The 18,731-nt window shown below is 30.1% G+C and overlaps 1 protein-coding gene across 2 annotated transcripts; it reads left to right on the top strand.

The window, feature by feature from the left end:
- The first annotated feature begins 1,227 nt into the window (after positions 1–1,227).
- On the top strand, positions 1,228–13,409 carry LOC106457214 (ras-related protein Rab-33B-like). 2 transcript variants are annotated; one of them, XM_013916607.2, is made up of 3 exons: positions 1,228–1,281; positions 7,811–8,040; positions 12,658–13,409. In XM_013916607.2, the coding sequence occupies exons 2-3, from the start codon at positions 7,819–7,821 to the stop codon at positions 13,153–13,155; spliced, it is 720 nt and encodes a 239-aa protein (XP_013772061.1). In that variant the 5' UTR covers positions 1,228–1,281; positions 7,811–7,818; the 3' UTR covers positions 13,156–13,409. The 2 variants fall into 2 exon arrangements, with proteins under 2 accessions (XP_013772061.1, XP_022238757.1); XM_022383049.1 differs by lacking the exon at positions 1,228–1,281 and adding an exon at positions 4,599–4,705.
- The last annotated feature ends 5,322 nt before the right edge of the window (positions 13,410–18,731 follow it).

Here is an 18,731-nt window from a genome sequence, read left to right as displayed (position 1 = left end):
CAATTTAATTACAACTTGATTTGAAAAACTACGTTATTAGTGAGGTCCATATTTATTGCATAAAATTGAATCATTTTATATTTTTGTGTGTTACAGCACTAAGAGTAAGGAACTGACCAAAAAACATTCAAAGTATAATACATAAGAAATCCAAGCAATAATTGGTTAAATTAATTACAATATTTATAATATTTTTGTTTACATATTTTATGTGCTTATATGTTATTAAGGGACCAAACTGCAACTAATATAATGCTTGGAGACGGCATGAATGGTTAAGGAAGAAAAACTTTAATATAGGTTTAGCAAATGTACAACGTTTCGACAAGGTTTTGTCATCATCAGGTCATCGAATTTGCAACTAATATAGTCATGGACCCTCAATTAAATTTGGTGTATGAATATTTCAGAAAAATGTATTTAAAAAGAACGTTGTTCTTTCATTGGCGGGTTTTTTAAAATAACATGGGAAAATAATTCAAAGTCTAGTCTATGCAGACGATAAAAACATTAATTTCTTTCTTTCTTAACGTTTTACAAACTTGAAATATGTGGAATTAACAGGGTACGTTTACATGCGGCGCTAACTACACTATATTGACGTAAAAATAAACTTACTTGTACCACTTCATGATCGAAACACCAACAACACACAAAAAACAAAAATGACTGACTGATTCACACTACCGGTTAGAAAATATTCTAATATCTTAAAACAATTTTACACTCTTCACAACTATTTTCTCAGTGCTGAACTCAACCACGTTTTCAAATATATCCTCAAATTTATGAAGAAATTTAATGTCAAAATGTTTTAGAATTTTCTAGGTGTTCTAGGTCTATCATATTAAATTTTTCGGTCTTAATGTCTCATTACGACGGATATCTCCCTCTAGCAAACAAAAAATTACAATATTAGAAATACAGCTGTTAAAATGTGATTTTTTTTAAAAAAAAGGAAAATAAAAATCTTTCTACTTGCAATATTAAATATTCAAGAATATATTTTTAGCGATTCTTAAGCTTTACAATGCTATGTAATTATTAGGCAAAATGTAAAGCTTGAAAGGAACACTGATGTATTGTACAGTACATGGATATTCAAAATGTATATATAACAACACTATCACATTTGTAAAAAAAAGAAAAGAAAAAGGCATAAATATTTTTTACATTCCAATTCCAAAATCAAACACTAGAAGGCGCTCAAAAACTGAAATAGGCTTTTGCTACATTACGTTGACGTGATTAAGCTTGATTGTGTTAGGTTCTATTTCAGAAGTATGTTTATTATAATATTAAAAATAAAATTTTATATTTTGGCGTAATACGTATTTGTGAGATTGTAAAACTCATACTAGTAGTTTAAGCTTCACTTGATGTAATGCATCTCTTCTACTAATTAATAAGTTTAAGTGCTTTAAAATATAGAAATTACTGCACAATAAAGTTCACTTTAGTTTATAATAATCAAAAGCACTTTAACATTGTAACATAAGTTATGACTATATTATATTTATAATATTAATAGATCATAAGACAATACTTGAAACTTTTATAATAAAAGAGTAACATAATGTTTTGGGACAACATGGGACCTATTGCCATATTAGTCCACTCCGCTGTTCCAACCTCTAAACTAAATTAAAACTATAAATAAATAAAAAATATCTTAAAGCCAGCCCTTATCATTTATATATACTTGTCGAGCTTCTTCTTAAACTCACTTAAATTTATTGCCTCCACAACATCTGAAGGCAACCCATTCTAAAGGCCAACTACCCTGTTAAAGAAATAAAACTGTCTTAGCTGAAGATGACTCCTACCTTGCCAAAATTTATATTTGTGTCCCATAGTCGTACAATTCTCATTGTTAAGTATGAAAAAAGATGATGCATCAATGCTCTCAATTCCCTTTACAATCTGAAATACCTCAATCAGGTCCCCCCAACTCTTTTTTTTTTTCTTTCTTTATTCACGTGAAAGCAAATTTGAGAGATTTCAATCTCTCCTCGTATGACAACCCCTCCATCCCAGGCACCATTCTAGTAATCCTTCTCGGAACCCTTTCCAACAATTTAATGTCTTTCCTAAGGTAAGGAGCCCAAGACTGAACACAGTATTCCAAATGTGGCCTAACCAGTGACCTATACAATGAAAGTATAACCTTTTTAGATTTGTATTCAATATTTCTGTAGATACAACCTAAAGTCATATTTGTCCTACCACTAGCACATTGCTTGGATGGCTTTAGAGACTGATCAACTATCACATCAAGATCCCTTTTTTTCATGACACTATTAAGGTTATTCCTATCCAAATTATACTTATAATTCTAGTTATGATAAACTACATGCATTATCTTGCATTTATTATAATTAAAACCCATTTGTCATTTATTTGCCCAACTCGCTAAATGATCTAAATCATTTTCATCAGCAGCATCCTCTTCACAGCTGGCAACACCCAAGACCTTAATATCATCAGCAAATTTAAGTAATTTATTGATTATCCTTCATCTATGCCATTGATGTAAATCAATAAGAGCAATGGTTCTAAGACTGGGCCCTGACTTGAGACATTAATCCAGTTTGACTGGACTCCATTTATAACAACCCTCTGCTTTTTTCTATCCAGCCACTCTTCTATACAGTTTGCTAACTCATCCCCCACACCGATAGAGATAATCTTTTTGCCAGCCTTTTAAAATGTCTAAACTTTCCCATACCTTTTGGACATTTATTCAGAAAAATATTTACCTATGATTTCATAGCAAAAGAAATGTATGGGAAAGAGATAATTAACAAACTTTTGTTTATAGAAGTTACAGAGTTACATTACTGTTTGTTTTGGTCCCTTCTATCATTAAGGTACAAAGAGTATCACCTGAGAAAAGTACAATTTGAATCTTCTTTCAGGAATGCTGACAATATTTTTATAAATGAAGCCACAGTTTTAAAAAGGTTTTAAACAGTGATTTATTAAGGTTTGGATTTTCAAGTGTTTGATCTGATACACTGTGAGTCATAAATAGTTTTTGATGTAGAAATATAAACTTAGCACAAACATAAACCTACTCTTGAAACCACATATGGAATTAGACTGTTTAATAGTATAAACTTCTTTAAATTTTATGTATCTGTTCATGCTTGGAATATTTATATGTAACAGTTTTGGTTCATCAACAACATAAACCTTAATTCTGGAATATCTATACGAAGTACATAGGATGAACTAACTCGTTAGCCTAAAAATTTGATCACATGTTTGTAAATACATCTATTAATATCCTAATGCAAATAACTTACTTGATTTCAAACTTTGACTATTTCCATATTGACGTGAAATGCATTTCTTATGCTTACAACATACTTGTAAGCTCTATTGAAATAGTCCTCTAACAGCTCCCTGGTTGGCACTTAACAGTTTCAGGCTTGTTGGATTACTGGTGTTGTAATGGAACAATTTTAAGTGAATGGTTTCAACTCATTTAATTATTTGTTGAAAATTAAAAAATTAACTATATTGTACTAATAGTTAGCCTACTTTTGATTATTTTGTTTAAAAAACAGCCACTTGCAGCACTAGCAAGTTAGCAGTTTTCAAAATCTCTGTGATATACAAATACTTTTCCATTACTATAAATGTTTGCTGTTCTGGTTGATCAGTCTTGTGAGTTGTCCAAGCTATGTGCTGTTGTTAGTGGCAGGGCATATAGGATGTTAGGTTGTGTCTACAGAAATATTAATTACAAGTCTATAATTATAAGTTATAATTTCATTGTATAGATCATATTTGGAGTATTGTGTTCAGTCTTAAGTGCCTTACCATAGGAAAGACTTTGAATTATTGTAAAGGGTTCAGAGGAGGACTTCTAAGATGATACCTGAGATGGAAAAGCTGTCATTTACAAGGACAGGTTAAGACCTCTAAGAGTTAGAGAGGTTTTGAATGGAGTGTTTAAGATTTTTAGGTGAATTGATAGTGTTGATGCATCATCTTTTTTCATACTTAATGGTGAGAATGGTAGGACCAAGAGACACAAATACAAATTTTGGCAGTTTAGGAGTCATCTTCACTAAGACATCTTTATTTTTTTAATAGGATGGTTGGCTTTTGGAATGGGTTACCTTCAAATGTGGTGGATGCAGTTAATTTAAGATAGTTTAAGATAAGGCTTGATAAATACCTGAAAGATAACTGGCATTGAGTGTTTTATTTCTATCTTAAAGTTTAGTTTAGTAAAATGGCCTAGATGGACCAACAGGTCTCTTGTTGTCCTTATATTATATGTTATGTGAAATTTTAATGCTCAGTACAATTCCTTTAAGAAAGTCTGAACAAGAAACTGCATAAACCATTAGTTAAAAAAAGTGCTACAACAGATGATGCTTTTATAACGAAAAACAAATAGATACACAGTCTCAGGCTGTACTGTTTATATATAGACATTTCAATCAAGTGGTAGTATTAGGATTTTCTTGTATGTTACTGTATATTATGATTATGAAAAATAAGTTTGTTTGTATAGAAAATATATTAATGATATGCTTTAGTGCCCATTTTATGCACTAATATATATTATGTAAACAGTGAAATACAACTTTTACCATGATGTTATGGTTTTGAATGTGTCTGTCACTTTCTCTGTGTTATACAATTCATTCATCAAAGCTGTGTAACAAGTATGCATTCAGTTCTTTAGGTAATCTTTGGATTAGTGAGTAGTGTTACGTCTCCGTTTGTTAATTGATTTTTCCGTAACTTCGTTCCGACGAAATTTTAACGACACAAGTCTTTTCTTGATAAAACTGGTTTATTCTTTCCGAATATAACTTTACCGATACACTCAACTTCAACAATCGCGCTAAACAAACGCTATAACACGAACGTGCTCAATAATACTTCTGACTGCAGATCAATTACTCACTATCTACACACACATTACCTTCCTCGTGTCACGTTGTCCCCTCTTATATATACCAAACTACCCTATATCTAGCAAATACTAGAGCATTCGCCAAGATACAGGATAGTTCTAGAAACGGGGCGTCACTGTAGTCATGTGATCTCGATGACGCAACAGTAGTTTGTTTATTTTTCCATTTAATTTGGAACAAAAATGATATAGTTATATGTATGGTGTTAGGAAAACACATAGGTTCAAGAAATCAATTTAACTCAACTAGTATGCCCCTGAAGAAGAAAAGTCAACCTTACAAAAGCATTCAAGTTATAGAGTACCATATTTTTTATGTAGTTATATGCATAATCGAGCTTGAGTATTAGTGGAATTTGAAGTTGAGTAATAGGTAGGTTTCAATAATCAGTTACATCCAACTAATAAATAACTATGTCAGAAGCAAAACAAAAACAGGTACATAGTGGTTATCATGAAAGTAAATAAAACTTATAATGCTAACAGTTCGGTTTTGGTACTGGTGGTGGGCGGATACATATAGCTCATTATGTATGTTGTGTTTAGCAATAAACAAACATAATGTCAATTTTTTTATTACTGGGATAGTTGAAATTAAAATAAGAATTGGAAATCCTAATTTCAGTTGGTTCATTATTCTTGTGAATCATGACACTATTTGATTTGGCTGAACAAACTTGAATTCATTGAAAATATTAATAATAAGAAACTGAAATGGCAATAATTTGGTTATGGATAGGTGGAATAACATAACAAAATTTAAGAACAACAAGGGACCTGTTGGTTCATGTAGGCCATCCCATCCATTAAACTAAACATAAAAAACCACAACAAAAACTCAAAGTCAACCTTTATCATTCAAATACTTATCAAGCCTTTTCTGAAATTAACTGCATCTACACGTCTGAAGGCAAACCATGCCAGCCATCCTGTTAGAAAATTAAAACTGTCTTAACTGAAGTTGACTTCTTCCCTGCTAAAATTTTTGTGTTCCCTAGTTCGACCATTCTCACAATCTTAAAAATCTCAATTTAAGTCTTCTTTTTTTTTTTCAAGAGAAAACAATTTCAGAGATCTTAACTTGTGCTTGTATTACAACCTTTCTATCACAGGTATCATCCTAGAGTAGCCCTCCAATGAACCCTTTCAGACAATTAAATGTCTTTGTTTTTAGATAAAAAGCCAAATACCAAACACAATACTCCAAATATGGCCTAACCAATGACCTATACAATGACATTATAACTTCTTTAGTCTTGTATTTAACATATTTGTAGTTACCGCCTAAAATTTTATTTGACCACTAGCAACAGACATCGCTTCAATGGTCTGAGAGACTGACAAATCAAATTATGCTTATAATTCGAATTATAATCCACATGCATTACCTTGCAATTATTATGATTAAAAGCCACCTGTCATTTATTAACCCAGCTAACCTGTTGATCTAAATTCTTTTATAAAGCAGTTGCATCCTTCTTACAGCCAGCAACTCCCAAGATCTTAATATAATCAGCAAAGTTAAGTAATTTATTGACTATTTCTTCTTGTATATCACTGATGTAAGTCAAAGAGCAAAACTCCTAACACTGAGCCCTGAGGTACCCTATATATGACATTAATCCAGTTTGGCTGAGTTCCATTTATAGCAATCCTCTGCTTTTTTTCCATCCAGTCACTTTTCTATCCAATGAGCCATCTTATCTTACACACTTATATAGGTTATTTTTAACAAGCCTTTTATGTGTCACCTTGTCAAATGCTTTCTGAAAATTATGTTACACCAAATCCACACCCTTACCCTTATCAAAATAAGCAATAACCTCTCAAAGAATGCCAAAATATTATTTAGGCAATATTTTTTCCCTAATGAAACTATGCTGACTATCCAACAAACTTTTCAACTTTGTTAAATGACTTTACAAAGCTTTTTTTATAAGATCTTCAAAAATATTTCCCACTGCTGAGGTAAGACTAATAGGCCTATAATTACAGTTACAGGACAGTTTGTATTACCTCCCTTCAAAAGAGGAGTTAACTTTCAATCCCCTAGCATCTGCACACTATTAGGACTCATAAAAAAACAAAAAAGCAATAGCAAGTGGTTCACATATCCAATTCTTAACCTCCTTTAGGGGAATATTATCTGGTCCAGAAGCCTCAGCATTTTTTAAAATTCCCAGTTTTTTCTTAATAAGCTCAGAGTTAATGTGATTATCTTGTTTGCATGTAAGTAATCGAAAACAATATAATTTTTATTATATGATTATTTTCATGAATTAATTGATTTAATCATAATTTTGGTTAATATTTTATTTTACATCATGCTAATTGATGTAATTGCTGCTCATAAATAATCAGTTAATCTTTCACCTTTATTGTATATTGACAAATTCAGGTAAATGACAAAAAGGAAGTTATCAAAACCAAGCTTCTTGTTTTTTAATTTTTTTTCATATCGGCCCCCTGGTGAGCGAGTAGTAGGCTTAAATATTTGTAAAAACTAAAATCTGTATTCAATTCTCTGTGTTGGACAGGTGAATATAGTTTATTTTACTGTAGCTTTCTGCTAAAAACAACAACTTTTCATTCATATTCTACATTTTTGTATGTCACCTTTGTTGTGTACTTTAACTGATATCCAGATTTATGCAAGTTTAATACATTTCTATGATTATATATATCGTGTTAATTAATTCCACCACTGTAGTTTATTAATTCAAATCTGCCTAGAGTGAATTTTTGAAATAAATTGTAGATGATATAAGCAATTTATTTCAAATAGTTATAAACAAACTAAAAAAATCCTATTTATTTGTAGGAACTCATTTTAACTACATTAATCATAACATGCTATTTTCATATTTATAGAACATATAATGAGTGGTACTGCAAATCAGGAAACAAACACTTCCCAAAGTGTTGTCAGTGTGGAAAAGCAGAATAAAATATTTAAAATTATTGTAATTGGAGACACTGGTGTTGGAAAATCTTGCCTAACATTTCGATTCTGTAGTGGTTCATTCCCAGCAAAAACGGAAGCAACCATTGGAGTTGATTTTAGAGAAAGACTTGTTGAGGTTGAAGGTGAAAAAATTAAGGTAAGTGGACTGTGTCTAATTTTATATACCCATAACCTATAATAAGATGAATTCTTTATGAATCAGGTGTATGGAAACTCCTGTATGAAGAAACACAGAAATATCATATTTGTTCTTGATTGTTAAAGATTTACTTGAAAGAATATGACACATAATACTTAGTGCCAAATTCGGGAATTAATCATCACCAAGTTTAAAATTGATTTTAATTTCATCTTTCAAATTCTGTTGAGGCAGATCTGTACTTATTTTTGATCCCTTGATCTGTAATATATGATTAGAAATAGAGATGTGTTGAAATTTTCAGATGATTTTAAAGTCTGAATAGTTTTATTCACATTCATAAAAATTGGATTTAACCTAGTCAAGTCTTTAAAACAATAAATAATTCAGATAAGACAAACATTAAGTATGGTCTGGAAAAGTTACAGTAAAGTTCTATAATAAAATCAACGTGTGAAAGTTATGTGCATGTTTCTTGTAGTTAGACAACACAGTATTTTGTGTATGATACTCACCATAAAAAGATCATACCTCCTTTTTGTCTTCAAGTTTGGTAATTTATGGATTTGGTGATTGATTTGATTTTGACAAGTACTTCTTATATGTTTCTGTGAAATGTTATCCACTAGTGGCATGTTAAAGTTTTTGAAAAAGATACAGAATGTCAGTGTTGGAGCCATTCAATGATAAAAATTAGATAAACAGAGAGATAGACAGCAGCTTCTTCAGGTGTATCAAAGTGGAAAACAGCAACTCTACAAGTATATATATATGTATATATACTATTTTTAGTCTGAACAAGGGTGTGGAAGGTACAGTGATCACTATTTATAAAAACTATTAATGGTTGTTATTCCACTCCATTTAGAGTGAATGAATATAGACTTCAGGTCAGCTACCAAGTAGCAGACTTAATAAATTTGGATTAGGGTTAAATGAACCTACTTCAGCTCTGCAGTTAACCACACAGCTGCTGTACACTTCTTGTATACTATCCACAACAAGAAGCAATAACACTGAGTGCTTCTACTTTGCACAGAGCCAGAGGTTAATAGTATGCTTAGTCTGACATTGTGCAATCTGACCAATTTGGTAGCAACTCAGTTTTGGTGTGCCATAGAGCATCAGGATGGATAGATGCAAAGATACTTAATGTTTCCAAAGGGAGGATTTACTACTTGATGACATTTTGACATGATATTGGACACAATTATGTGACTTTTTTTTATACAATTAGATTGGTCTTTGTCTTGTTTTGATGCAGGATAATGCCTCATATCATATTACCAGTGTTATGATGAGCTATTTTGAGAAAGAAAAGTAAGAAATTGCAAAATTTTGGATTGGTAAGCAAGAAATCCTGATTTAAATCCCATAGAACACCTCTGATACATTTTTAAACATTGTATATGTTAATGTCTTAACCCATTACCTAACATTAGAGAGTTTGGTTTTGAACTGACTGATGAATGGACAAATCCATCCATAGCAGTGGTTTATGGTTCAATTAGAAATATGCTCGGCTAATAGAGAGATTTCATTAGACTCACTGAGCCCACACTTCTTATTTAGTATATTTGTTTGCCAAATGTAACTCATTAGATATATTTATTTTATAATATCCTAAATCTCAACACTAAATTATATTTTTGTAAATTTAATTTCACACACACAACTTATGATATCAAGGAATCTTTTTGTTTATTTCTCCATTCTGATATAATAAAACTAAAGTAAACACCTCTAATACAAGAAAGCTTCTGCTAGTGAAGTCTGCTGGTATGATAATGAGAGCCCCTATATGATTTATACGGTGCACAATGACAGATCTAACTAGTATTAACTTCTGATCAAACAAATTAAAATTAAACCTGGCAGTCAATATAGCTAATTAAATACACAATATAGATCAGAATTTACTGATTCTTTAGTTGGGTACCCTTGTTGTTAACATTATTTTTATTTGTAATCCCAATAATATCTCAGTAGGTTCCAGCAAGCTTAATAGATTTAGGTTAGTTCTAAATACACATATTAAGCTAACAATTCAAAACAATGTTTATAATAAAAGTAGACTGATAACAAAAAATGAAAAGTAATATATGTTCAATATATTAAACAGTATCACTAACACTGTTAATGAAAGTAATATTATATAAATAATACTGTAATATATGTTCGATATACTAAACCGTGTAACTAACATGTTAATGAAAGTAATATTATATGAATAATACTGTAATATATGTTCAATATATTAAACAGTATCACTAACACTATTAATGAAAGTAATATTATATAGATAATACTGTAATATATGTTCGATATACTAAATCGTGTAACTAACATGTTAATGAAAGTAATATTATATAAATAATACTGTAATATATGTTCGATATACTAAACCGTGTAACTAACATGTTAATGAAAGTAATATTATATGAATAATACTGTAATATATGTTCAATATACTAAACAGTATCACTAACACTGTTAATGAAAGTAATGGTATATAAATAATACTGAAATATATGTTCAATATACTAAACAGTATCACTAACACTGTTAATTAAAGTAATGTTTTATAAATAATACTGTAATATATTTTCAATATACTAAACAGTATAACTAACATGTTAATGAAAGTAATGGTATATAAATAATACTGTAATATATGATTGATATACTAAACCGTGTAACTAACATGTTAATGAAAGTAATAGTATATACATAATACTGTACTATATGTTTGATATACTAAACAGTATAAGTAACACTGTTAATGAAAGTAATATTATATAAATAATACTTATGGAACACAGAATCACTAGTTACTGGATTGAGATAAGACTATTCTAGATAGAGGTCGCAACTAGATGCACATGTAATTGTATAATATTTATTCATGCTATTTATAAATTTAAGTAAAAAATAAAACACCTACATAATATTGTGGTCTATATTCACCTATAAATGCATGGTGTGAAGATTGACTCATGATGCAAACCTACTATAAAATATGTTAGGTATAATATGTCAGCTCATATTTCATAAAATGATGAGAAACTTGCATTAATCAAGGATAAATGTTACCCTCAGACAGAAAATAGTTGTAGCGATTATATATAGTACTAGAATTGTTACACAGTGGTTTTAGAGAATGTTTATTAAAAGAATTATTGGAAGATATAACTTGGTAGGTTGTAAAGTTTTCCATAAATCTCAAGGAAGCTGGAAAATAGAAAATATCACTTTATGTGAAAAGCTTTCTAGAAAAGTGGTATTTTAGAAGGTGATTAAAATGTAACAAATATCTGAGTTGGATTCTCAAAATAAAATTGGAAAAATTTGTACTTTAAAGGCTTCGTGATCAGGTTGTTGAAATAATTAAGAAGAGTACAGCTTAATTCATATTTTATACTTTTTTAGTTATTTCTTAAACTTTCAAGAAAGCTCTAATCACTAATGCCAAATCTCATTCCAGCCAAACAATAATACATACATCTAAAATAACTCGAAAATATGACCTGCAACACAAAATTTCATATTGGAACAGTGTGATTTAAAATGGAAGTTAACTGACACATTTTTTATTGAAGTAATGTGACTTATAGTCTACAAGCCTCAAAAATTAACTTTTTACTAAGGGTCAAGAATAGCCATCTGTGACAAGTGTTTGAGTAACTTAGAGCTTTTAAGAACTTCATGATAATGAAATTGACTGACTTTTAAATAGGTTTACCTTTTAATGTTTCAGTCACACTTATAATTGTTCCAGCAATATGCATACTATTCTTTTTTAAAGGAAACTTTGAGGCTAGATTACTTGTGAGACTCATCCATGTAACATTTATATATAACTATTGCTAATAAAAGTTAAGTAAAAAATGCATTTGAAATTAAATTTCCAATAAAGTGTTTCTTTTTTTTTAATTTTAGTCAGTTTTACCTGATCAGTTTCTATTTTTATATGCATGATTTTCACAATGTGCATTAAAGTACACATTTTAAAAACACATCAGAACTGGGCAGTGCTTCTGCATATGAGCTTGATAAGTCAGATTTTTAATCTTATCATTTCATTATCATATACAGTTGATAATAAATGGAAACATTAGAAGTCTGTATAATGTGTAAAAATAGATCAACTTTGATGACGCTATTGTTAAATGTACTGTGATTGAAAGGAAACTGGTTTGGAGTTACGTACAATACATATACATCAAGTGTATTTCATTATCTATTACATCAGGTAGTCATTCGGAGATATTCTAGTTTGGCTGACATTTTCCATAGTAGCTATACATAAACTTGGGGTTCCTGGAGCATATCATTCAAAGCAGTTATGATCATTTAAAAAGCCTGAGACTTAGTGCCGTATGTTTGATGGCTATTACATGTGATTTACATGTAACTTTCAGTTTAGTTCATTACAATAATATTGGATTGTGCAATTTAACTTCAGAATTATAAGTCCACAAATGGTATTAGAATAGTGTCTGTGCACTGTAATAAATATTAAAAATGTCAGAAGAGAGCTGCACATATGTAAAAACATATATATATATATGTTTATTTGATAATAATATATAAATAATATATTGATTCTAACAGTTACAACTATGGGATACAGCAGGACAGGAGCGATTTAGAAAAAGCATGGTTCAACATTATTATCGGAATGTTCATGCCGTAGTTTTTGTATATGATGTAACTAAAATGGCCACATTTGAAAATTTACCACACTGGATAAATGAATGTTACCAGCATCAATTAAGTGCTAGCATTCCCCGTATTCTTGTTGGAAATAAATGTGACTGCAAAAACCAGGTTGCAGTAAAGTTGAACATGGTCCAGAAATTTGCTGACCCATACAACATGCCAGTTTTTGAGACCTCTGCAAAAGATGACAATGAAGCAGATCATGTGGAGGCAATATTTATGACTTTGGCTCACAAATTAAAGAACTCCAAACCAATTATGCATCCACTATCACATGATAGTGTTTCTTCAAGATCAGGCATTGTTTGTATTAATAAATCTCCTATTACATGCAAATCATCAGAAGACAGTCATTCTGCAGATGGTGGAAAGTCACGGTGTGCTTGTTAAGAGATTATATTAAAGTCAATAGCTTAAACTTCTTTTATTGTAACTTATAGTCATAATGAAATTAAATATTATACCTATTAAATGTAATTTTTGAGATATGTATGTAAAAACATAATATTTAAATGATTTAGAAGTCAGTTTTAGCATATTCTAAGATTTAAAAAGATGTGGAGCTCAGGCAACAAACAAAAATAAAGAAAATTATGAAAAGCTTCTGAAAGAAAATTTTAAGAGGCTTGAATGTGAATCTTTATTGTTTTATATGACTTAAAATATCATGAATTTGACTAAGAGTATTTAATTTATATAGATTAAATAAATTATAACATTATACTAATTGATGGTATTATCTGTAATAATTTATTACACTGAAAAATGATGTACAGAAAAATAATAGTCTGATAATTAACGTGCTCTGTATGATGTCCTTAGAGTTTTTTCTTTTTAATCTCAAGATTATTCCATTTCACCGTAGAAACTGTGCATGGGCAATAAAGTGTAACATAACTTGTTTTATCAAATGTTAGTTAACATTGTAGCTGTCTGTGTGTGTGTGTGTGAAATTTATATGTGCACTTTAAGGAACCAGAGTATACTCATTGAAAGCTGATAAAAATAGACATTCTATTAAACTGTAATCTCTGTATATGTATAAGATAAGAAGGTATTTTCAGTTTCTTTTCTTTGCTTTGTATAAGCAGCGGTCATGGGTGTAAAGCATTTTATATGAATGTTTATAGTGAATAAGTTATACTTTAAATCATCTTTAATATAATATTTTTATGAGTTGCAGTAATCTTTATTAATGATACATATATTGATGTTGTTATAGGTTTTATCATACTGCAGTTATTGAAAATATATATTTATTTAAGCTCTCAAACAGAAAAGATTGGGTGCAAAGTAGTCAGTCATTAGTCAGACAAGGGGCTTACCAAGACTGATTTGGCATCTCTTGTTTTAACACTCCTATTTAGTGTCTGAAGTTATTCTAAATAAAGGTATTTTTAGTATTTTTCCTCAATATTTAATTAGAAAATAAACATTTTATGCAGTTATAGTGAGATAACATTAATTATTAAATTTGATATATACAAAACATCTGTAAATATACAATATTTTTTAAATTTTTGAATGCATATTTATGAGTACTTTAACATGAAATATTACATTTGTCAAAAAAATGAAGGTTTAAAAGTCACATGATTTGTCCCAGTATAAAATAACATACATTTTTTATTATGTTCAACCTTGATTATGTAAATGTCCCAATTTCATATGTTGGCAGGATTTCAGGGATATTCTGATTTGAATTCTTATTCACTGTAATAAAACACTATCTCTATTACATTAGTAGGATGTACAAACAAAACTTACAGAAAAAGAATCTTATTATTTAATAGTATTTCATCTATCATTAATTGATACCAATGTCCCATCATTGCAGTTACCGAATGAACCAATTTTTAGGCTTTCTTGACATTCCACTTTATTAAAACCACCAAACTCTTTTAATAGAGCCACACATTATTTTAAGAAAATATTTTTGAAGAAAGTATGATGAGTAATTTTTTCCGGTTATTCACTTTTATTTCACAGCATGTAAATGAAGAATCATTGTATTAAAGGTAATAACTTGACATGTATTTCACTATTCTCATTATTTTTTAGATTAAGAGTATGAAAAACCATTCCAAAATCTTTATGTCATTCATATACTGTATGAGTAAAGCTTACATTTTACACAGAATTTAGATATAATCAAATGCACAGTCTTGACTATCTAGAGGTTATACTTCATTTATTAGTCCGATATTGTACATAGGTACTTTGTGTGATATAGGAATCCGTTATCCTAAAATCCTTATTTTATTTTTTTGCATATAGTTGATCAAAACCTTTAAGGTTACACCTTATATTGACACTAGTATGCATATCTTTATTAGCAGATTAGCCATGTTATTGTTATCTCTAGTATTTACTTTAGTCAAAGTAATGCAGTTGAAAGAAAATAAGCATTGAATTTTGTTTAGAAGACAAAGAAACTACATCTGCATTGTAAATTTTTGTTTTTATTTCTGTTAAAATGATAAACAGCTTATAATGTTGGTCATTTAGTACTCATTATTCAGCTGTCAGAAGTAAGTAGTTTTCTTGATTTACATGGAATGGTGAATAATATTTCTTTTGCATGAATAACTTTATACAAAAGGTAATATGTTAAATCTATCCACAGTAGGTAACATATGCTACATCTAATAGTGTCTAAGACAAATTCTTAAAATAAACTTCTAACAGTTTTGCATTTTTTTTCAAATTAAAAATGGCACCAAAGATTGCTACTGGCCCTGTGATATAATCTATTGTAACTTTGTTAAGTTATTTAGCATTTTAATATAATGTTTCTATTTTTACTTGTACAAAAATTCAAATTGAAATATTCTTTTCTTCTGGTGTATGTAGATTTGTTTACAGTTTCAAAAATGTATCTATGTAAAATACATTTGTAAAGAAATATGTGTGAGTAAATAAAAATATAGAAGAACTTTCTGTTTTGCCTAGCAGTGTATTTTTACACTCATAGGCATGGGACAACTTTTTCCAAAGGGGGGGGGGTGCGGTGGTATAGTATTGAATTGTGAAGTGAATATAAAATGTATAGACGTGCTGAATGGATAAAGAAAGAATAGTATTTCTCATTTTCCTTGCCCACCCCCTGCAGAACCCCATGTTTACACTAATTACAGTTCATTTAGATTTTTTTATGTGACCATTGTGTTACCAGATACATTTAAATGGTTGGCAATAGAAAGATAAAATTGTAGTTGACCTTAGTGACCTTCAAATACAGATCATGATTATTTAGATAGGATCAAAATCACATTATAAAATGTCTTAAACTAGCATTTCTCAAAATATGATACACTCCCCTTGGGTGTGGGTGTGTGCAAATGATCTCTTGGGGGGGGGGGTGAATGATTAGGGTAAAGTCAATAGTGCAATAATGCAAAATTAAGTGCTTTTAATATATATACTTTTATTGGTGAAAATAATAAGTAATTACTACAACACACATAACATTTTAATGCATATCTGTGGAGGACAAAAATTTGGAAGATGCTGTTTTAAACCAATAGTCATGATGCCTTGTCACATTGATGTGATGTCTTGAATATATGAAGTTAATTTTGTGAAGCCTGAAGACAAGGCTGAAAGATTTTGTGAAAATTAGCGTGTGGATTTTTTGTTATATCAGTAAAAGCATTTTTTTATTTTGCTTGAGAAATGTACACTGCATATAATATTTATTGAAATGCACATACTGCACATTGTTGTTTAAAGGAAAGATTCAAGTGTGGTGTTCTCAGGTAAAACTGATTTTTCCAAGATTGAATAAGGTAGGTCCACAGAATAATGGGAGATTTGATCGAGATATTTATTATGAATTAAATGTGAATTTTCTGAGTCTGACTGAGTTCATTCAAGACTGGACACAAGTTAAAAATATAAATGAAAACAATCTTTAATCAGTGACACCAACAAAGTGTGTATTTAACACGAGAGACGTTAAATACTGGAGAACTGAATCTATCTAATTCTCTTAAAACTTTACTGACCTGTTTCTCTCAATCCTTTTCTAGACTGAGAAAACATAATGATATATGCTTCAAACTATAACATCATTTTTTCCCAAGATGACTAGTGCTAACCACGTGATGGTCATTCCCATTGAACACAAGGATGGTTATAACCTCAAAATATCAGAAACTACCATCTACCTTCACATACTAAACAGAACTTTACAGTTAGCTTCCCCATGGGTATACAAAGTCTTATCTCTGATGAATGAAACAGAATAATAGGTAACTAATGCTAAAAGAACATAACAACTATCTTGACCAACATGGTATGTGAAAAATCACACATTCACTTTCACATATTCTCTATTAAAATAATTCTTTTAACTTATATGAGTTACTCTTTTCTTTCTGTGAGCACACATCTGATTACAGTTCCTTGCCTTCCCATGCACACATTCTCTTGAATCTCAGAAAATTATGATTCAAGATAATTACAGAATGTTTGCATGTTATAGTTAGGTTAATGTAGTAAACATCATGATAACTTGAAAAATTCTCACTTGCTCAATAAATTATTTTACATATGATACATTGAGAAGTACTTCTATGAGTGTTATTACAAATAATTAAAACATTAGTAATAAAAAAGTTATCACTTCTAGGAGACAAATTTCGACTGTGAGGTCTCAAAGGGCATAAAGAATACTGAAGACTGACAGCATAATCCAAAAAATTGAAGTTTCAACAACTTGCTAAAATCAGTCAAAGCAGGAAACATTTTGGTTTAATCAAACTTTAAATTCATAAAATTTCATCGTTCTTCTAATTAGTACTACAAAAAAGATTCATTTTTTTTAAAAACTAGATCATAATTAATTTTTCCAAATTAAATTGCACTATCTTAAATCCATAAAAGGTAAACATAAAAAAAATTTATGAAAACAAAATTAATAGATGGAGGTTTTCAGCATAGGCCATGAGTGCTCGTTAACTTTACTGTTGTTTTAGTGGAAAAATTGAAAACTTTAAAGTTTGAAACATATTTTTTATAGATTAAAAGTAGTTATTGATTATATAATAAAGGTATTTTTATTTCAATAATATAAGCCCCCCAATGGCACAGCGGTATGTCTGCGGTCTTATACTGCTAGAAACCGAGTTTTGATACTCGTGGTGGGCAGAGCACAGATAGCCCTTTGTGTAGCTTTGTGCTTAATAGTAAAACAACAACAAACAACAATAATATAATGATTATTAGGTATTTGTATCAGAATGATGACATCACATATCCAATATAAAAAGGTATGACTTTGTAGTACGTAATACAATACTTGTATTGTTGTGGTTTATATTTTTATAATTTTTAGTTAGATGTTTTTTCTCTAAAGCTGGGTATGTCAACAACTAAACACACTCATCTGTTACACAGTCTGAGTACGTCTACAATAAAACACACTCATCTGTTACACAGTCTGGGTACATCAACAACTATAACACACTCACCTGTTACACAGTCTAGGTACATCAACAACTACAACACACTCATCTGCTACACAGTCTGGGTACGTCAACAACTAAAACACACTCATTTGTTACACAGTCTGGGTACTTGTACAATAAAACACACTCATTTGTTACACAGTCTGGGTACATCTACAACTAAACCACATTCACCTGTTACACAGTCTGGGTACATCAACAACTAATATACACACTCATCTGCTACACAGTCTGGGTACATCATCAACTAAAACACACTCACCTGTTACACAGTCTGGGCACGTCAACAACTAAAACACACTCATTTGTTACACAGTCTGGGTACATCACAACTAAACCACACTCATCTGTTACACAGTCTGGGTACGTCTACAATAAAACACCCATCTGTTACACAGTCTGGGTACGTCTACAATAAAACACCCATCTGTTACACAGTCTGGGTACATCAACAACTATAGCACACTCGCCTGTTACACAGTCTGGGTACATCAA

This window comes from Limulus polyphemus, unplaced genomic scaffold, assembly GCF_000517525.1.
Source record: "Limulus polyphemus unplaced genomic scaffold, Limulus_polyphemus-2.1.2 Scaffold304, whole genome shotgun sequence".
Lineage (NCBI taxonomy): Eukaryota > Metazoa > Arthropoda > Merostomata > Xiphosura > Limulidae > Limulus > Limulus polyphemus.
The sequence above is the reverse complement of the archived record's forward strand: the minus strand, read 5'-3'. Positions and strand labels throughout refer to the sequence as shown.